Raw genomic sequence first — 6000 nt, forward strand, 5'->3', positions numbered from 1 at the left:
GGTTGACTTCAAATGTATTTACTATTTCTTACAAATCCAAGATAGATAGTTAAGGTCGCGTTTCGATCTGGTAGTAGGTAGTTTAGGAAAAAATATTGTAACTGACATTTTTGTAAATGCCTCTGTAGGTCTATACAAAATATATATTTTTTAATTTTATTTCATACAAGATATCAACATTCTAGTTTGCTATAATATTAACCTACAGCGCCATCTGTTTTTTTTTATAATATAGAAGTAACAGACGAGCATGCAATCCCCCTGACGGTAAGTGGCTACTGTCGCCCATGGATCAACCCCACATTTGATTGATTCCCTACCTGAGGTCGGCCACAGATGCGCCGCTACCCCGGAGAACTGAGCTGGAATGCCTCGGAAAAATATGTCTCCCTCACCACTCCCTTCAAACTAGAACCGTTATTAGGCAAAGATAAGGGTGCCGCCGGAGTCGATGTCTTCAGAGGGTTCTACTCCTCGTACTAAGTTTTTGAAGGGCGTGAAACTTATCTCAGATGTTCCAACTTAGTCCTCAGGGATAGCAATGCACTTGTGGCCAACTTGAGGTGGAAGTCTAAGCTTATCTGTGCTTGATTACAAATGTCTGTGGACGGCAGGTGCCATTTATCGCCATCGCCAAATTGCTAGTCCGCTGTGAAGTTGTTGCGAGCAGGTGTAGTCATACAATTTGCTATGGCGACGCGATTTATTTTTAAATTCAGAGCGGACTAGCAGTTATACGCGGACTATACCACTGTTACTACTTACATGTTCATGTGCTACTTCAATAATTTAAATATGAGTTTTGGCTACATTGTCTATTTATATTATATCTATCTTCTTTTATTTTGGTTTATGTATATTGTATGTATTTTATTTGTATGTATGTATTTTCGTACAAATTATTATAAATATTAGTTTTTCTCCACAATTAACAGAAAATTATACCTATCGTCGAAAAACTTAAACTGTGTCCAATTAAATAAAAAATATAAAGTATATATGTAATGGAATTGACCTTCCTAGATTCCAATACAAGGAATTCATATTCGGATTTAGAAAAGCTAATGTCACTATTTTTAAGTGGATAGTAAATGAGGAAAATTTATTCTGATTATCTCGTATAAAATCCGTTCAGACTTAGAGTCCATACTCTTACTATACACAGACAGACGTAGATTCTAAAACCTATAAGTATGTTATTTAAAATCATATGAAATCTTAAAAATAATCAGCTGATTGTAATTGATGGGAAATCAGAAACACAATTTCTTTAAGCAAAATATAACAGTCTAGTATAATAAAACGAAGGAAAACACATTTTTATTAAAATACATTTATTTAATAAATTAAACAAGATCTTCAATTTACAATGCAGTGTTACAACCCAGTTTACTGTCCGAGAGGATTTCCAAGCCAGGGGTATACTCGCGGACAAACGTTGCATATGTTCATCCAGTAATTCATCTGTGAAAATAAAAATGCCATTAATACAGTTTTATACTTTAAGATATCTTTAATTTTTTAAGTAAAAGTATGTTTCATCATGTTTTCTTCGGACAGTACCAACATCTTCTTAGCCTTTCTTCCCTTCTGCGGTGTAAATATGCTGTTTTCCTGTAATAATAGTGTGTTAAGATGGTTCTTAGACCTGAGTTCTTTGACTGTTTCTAACTCACTGCAGAGGATTCTCCTTTTTAAAACATATGTCTCATTCTTTGGCACGCACTGAAGGCCAAATATAGCGTATTTAACATATGAAATGATGGATTTATACTCATTGTGGGAGTGATTTAATTGTGGGGTTGGTTTAATCGAAGGGACTTATTGAGACCAGGCAAGATAAATGAGATATACTTCTGCAGATTAAGTTAGACCGTCTCATATATGCAAATAAATTCACTTTTTCGCAATGTTATCTCCTTACAAAGGCAACCACAAATCATTGTTAATGAACTTCAAAGAGTTCTATCATCGTCCAAGGACTCCGTATATATTCCAAATATTTTTAAAATATGAAGAACAGATAAATTGAAACTTACATTATTATGTGTTGCTCTTAAAGGCCCACATGTAGAAATTGGGCAACTTGTAGGATTGAAAGGTTTGCAACCTTGTCGTATGTACTCGTTCACGGGAACTGGATTCCGTACCCAGTCGATTACTTCACCAGAGTTCACCTAAAAGAAAGTAGCATGTTAGTTGAATGAAACGCAGAAATGAAGTAATAAATTGGTTATTGACCTACAAATGGGAACTGAAAGTGGATCATCTTTTTCAATCAGAAGGGATCATAAAATGAAATAAAATGTGAGCTATCAATATCAATCAATAGCTAAGTGCGAATCGGACACAGTGATTTATACACCCTTCGAAAACTGTAGATTAACAAAGCAATATACAATATTTCATTTAACTTCATTTAAGTACATTACTTTCAAGACTTTGAAGTGCATAAGTTTAGTTGAATTAATTGTAGCTTATCGCTAAATCCGGAGTTTGGATTCTCAGATATTCCACAACCATGACCATCAGCATTTTAGATTGAAATCTATTATCAAGTACTAGTACTAAATTAGAATGAATGTAGTCATGGGATATTTACATTCATTTCAGATTATATTCTAAAATAATACTGACCATGAAAACATCATTTAGACTGTTGACCAAATCTAAGAATCTGATTAAGGCTCTCTTCACACCAGAATTGGCTCTCAGGTACCACTCGTGGATGTAGAAGCCGAAGGGAGCTCGAGTGCCATGGTAATGTCTTTCAAAGTTCTTCAAGATAAAACGGAACCACCCTTCGTCATCTTCGCCATCAGGTCTGGAATAATTACAATGAAACTTTAGCGGCTGAATTATGTTGAAACTTTTCTCCTCTCATAATGAGTGGGGTCTATCTCATACTGACCAAGTGAGAGAAGAATACGCACATCTTTGAGGACTTGGAAAACTCTCAGACGTGTACATCATTTACCCTTAAGTGATGATTAATTTCTAAAGCGCACATGACTTGAAAATATTTCCTCGTAAATGTTACCCAGCACACAATTATACTAGTTACAGTCATTGATGCGCAAACAATTATATATTCGGCAGGATTTAAGAAAGTATTTCTCGGTAATGGTCCTATATATTACATATATCGACAGTTCTTGATAATCTTAAAAAAGTTTCTCCAATATCATCGGCGCTGTCCTTCAGAACAAGTAAATTTTCTGTTTTTTTAGCAAAAAAATAATGGCTGCTTGAACCCATGAGAGAAAAGAAACAATCAATAGAATTGTTGCTTTCTAAAGACCGAAATTCGACTATTTCTAGTTGGCAGAAATTGACGAATTTTGATCTTAGGTAACCAAAACTTTGGGCAGACTGATTTATTATCGTGAATGGGAAAAAGTACTAAATTATCAACAAATAACCTTACATAAAGTCGTAGATATTGAATTGACGTATTTACTTATAATCATTGTTTTTATCGGTTCTGATCCCTTCAACTATTCGTAATCTTTCCAATTTTAACTATATGCATGTGATAAGTATATATTAATTGATCACTTAATTGCACATAATGATAACTTTATTGTCACTTACGCACCGCATTTTACAATGTCAATGTAATATTTAGACGCTGTTGTAAACATGTACATTTTTGTTATAAATCACTTTACTTCTCTGGGTCATAGGATAAAGTTATTTGTTAGACTTATTGACAATCAGGGATACTTATTTTAAAGGATTATTATCTTCGATAGTATGTTCTATACTTTTAATAGTTTTGGATCATATATAAGAATATTGTAAAGAAAAGATCTAAGAATATATGCATAATTGATAGTAGTATCTATGTAGATACTGCTATCAATGATTTTTTAACGGGGCTTTCCTTATACTGATGAAGAGACTTATTACTTGTATTGAAAAAACAATACTTACACATGGAAACAACTGTCGACCATTGCGCAAGGAACGTTATTCAGATCGAACCAACAGATCATAGGCTTAATCCAGGATTTGGGAATGGATGCCGTTGGGCAAGGAGGAACCATGCAGTCTTGAATGGAAGCGTAGTCCAGGGTGTAAGGCCAAAGACCAGGGTCTGCGTACTTGATGGTCGGCCACGTTCCATCGTATAATAGACCAACATCGGCCATAACTTGGTGACTCATGTTGCCAGTCATTTGAAGAAATGGAATACGAACACCTAAAACATTTGAATCTCAATTATAGTTTGTAATTAAAAAAAATAAAGAATCATATAATCAAGCCGAGACATAGTATTTCATTGTTAACCTTATACAGGGACTTAAAGTGGTTGGGTGAGCTATGGATAGAGCTATGATCCGTATTTCCCAGGTAGGCTAATGACCTGAATAGGGCGGTCGGAAACCGCTGGATTTAGACGGCTTAAGACCGGTCAGAGTATTGCAGAGTAGGTGTGGTCTATGAGGATTTTCGACGTTTGATGGGTGGATGGAAAATATATATATTTGAACTAACCTCTCATTGTGTCAAATGGAATATTCGCGAAGTGAGCCATTTGAATTCTTTGATCCCCAAATTCTCGCATCATATCATCGTATGTAGCCCTTGACCAATACGTTTGTGAAGTTTTGTGACTTATCGAGTGTAGAGCGATTTCAAAACGCTGGTTGTAGAGCTCATTGACGAGTGTGTAGTCAGTGTATTCGTGGTTGACGTAGAAGGTAACTCCAGCTGGGCAGCCATTGCTGTTTCTTCGATTATACAGTACATCTCTATAGGTATTTATATTGGAGACAGTGATTGCATCGTCAAAGGTAATAACGACGAACTGAGGAAGAAAGGAATCGTTTAATATGACAAGTTGATATATGATGAACAGTAAATGCGGAGCCAATATCTATCAAAGTGATATGTGTACTTAAAGCCTGGATCGAAGAGGCACTATGGCGTTACCATAGTTACACGATCGTGAAACACTACGATCATTGTTATTTTATTTTAAAAATAGTCGTGGTGAACGAACATACAGTCAATAGACATTATGCTGTCCATGTGACATAGGTAATTAACTCCAGATTAGATTAGATTCGTGTCTAAGGTCGCCACAGATGCGTTGCTACCGTTCACAACTAAATTGTAGCGTCTCGGATTAGTATGTCTCCCTTACAATACCCTGCATGCCACTGCCAGTATTCTCAAACCTACCGATTTTTCGGTATTTCTACCGATATTGGCCCTATCCTACCGAATGCATTGATTTTTCCACGATTTCAGGCGATGCAAATTATCCATATCTTTTACCGATTTTTGATACAGAGTGGCGAATTAAAAAAAAAATGTGAACAAATTTAAACGTTCCTGATAATTTAGAACAATTTTATGGTGAAGGCTTAATCGATAGATAGTCAAGTTAGCGAAAAAAGGACGACGTTAGGTCGCCAAAATTTAATGTTGTATTACATTATTGTTGTGTCATATACCGATTTTGGGTGCGAATATACCGATGCCAAAACGTTGTTCAATCTATCATATGAAGTAAGTCTATCCCTAGTAACCTCACCTGAGGAGTATTTCTTGGCAATAGTCCTCCAGGGATATCCGTTGAGGAACATCTGCAATCCGGCAACTGGCACGCCTCCTTATCACATGTTTCTGCTAACTGAAACTCCCTTGCTATCGCCAGTGAGCACAGAGAGAGTACAAAGACGAACCACTTCATACTTTTACATTTAATTATAGACTACATCGCAATATCTGCCGACATTTATAAGGAAGGGTTTATCAGCTAAACTTTAATCGAAGTAATAGACGGTTATCAATCTTGATCTCTTGATGCTACGGAATAATTACTGTTTTAGACACGATTATTATGGTTTGATACGGAAAATGTTATTATTAGATATTGCAAATCAACTGTTTTTCAAAGAATGAAACTACTGCTAAGGAACATATTTTGTACGTAACCCCGCAACCCCGGAAGCCCCCTTTTAGTCGCCTCTTACGACAGGCAGAAGA

General features: G+C 35.8%; 1 protein-coding gene across 1 annotated transcript; it reads right to left on the reverse strand.

The window, feature by feature from the left end:
* Positions 1-1331: 1331 nt before the first annotated feature.
* Positions 1332-5704, reverse strand: LOC140755143 (chitin deacetylase 8-like). The gene is made up of 6 exons (XM_073090351.1): positions 5546-5704; positions 4501-4813; positions 3937-4204; positions 2638-2824; positions 2040-2177; positions 1332-1464 (listed from the first exon to the last, which is right to left on the reverse strand). Exons 1-6 carry the CDS (start codon positions 5702-5704, stop codon positions 1390-1392), a joined length of 1140 nt encoding a protein of 379 aa, XP_072946452.1. The 3' UTR covers positions 1332-1389.
* Positions 5705-6000: the final 296 nt, after the last annotated feature.

Source organism: Epargyreus clarus, unplaced genomic scaffold (genome assembly GCF_041222505.1).
Source record: "Epargyreus clarus isolate Ecla_fem2 unplaced genomic scaffold, WU_Ecla_fem_2.2 ptg000032l, whole genome shotgun sequence".
NCBI classification, from domain to species: domain Eukaryota; kingdom Metazoa; phylum Arthropoda; class Insecta; order Lepidoptera; family Hesperiidae; genus Epargyreus; species Epargyreus clarus.

Bases quoted from the DNA above. Each gene is read 5' to 3' on its own strand.
- LOC140755143 (XM_073090351.1), bottom strand. From the start codon at position 5,704: ATGAAGTGGTTCGTCTTTGTACTCTCTCTGTGCTCACTGGCGATAGCA. The intron at 2,178-2,637 runs GTCAGTATTATT...ACTTTCTTTTAG, and splicing joins GTCTAAATGATGTTTTCATG to GTGAACTCTGGTGAAGTAAT. The intron at 1,465-2,039 runs GTAAGTTTCAAT...TTATTTTCACAG, and splicing joins TAAGAGCAACACATAATAAT to ATGAATTACTGGATGAACAT.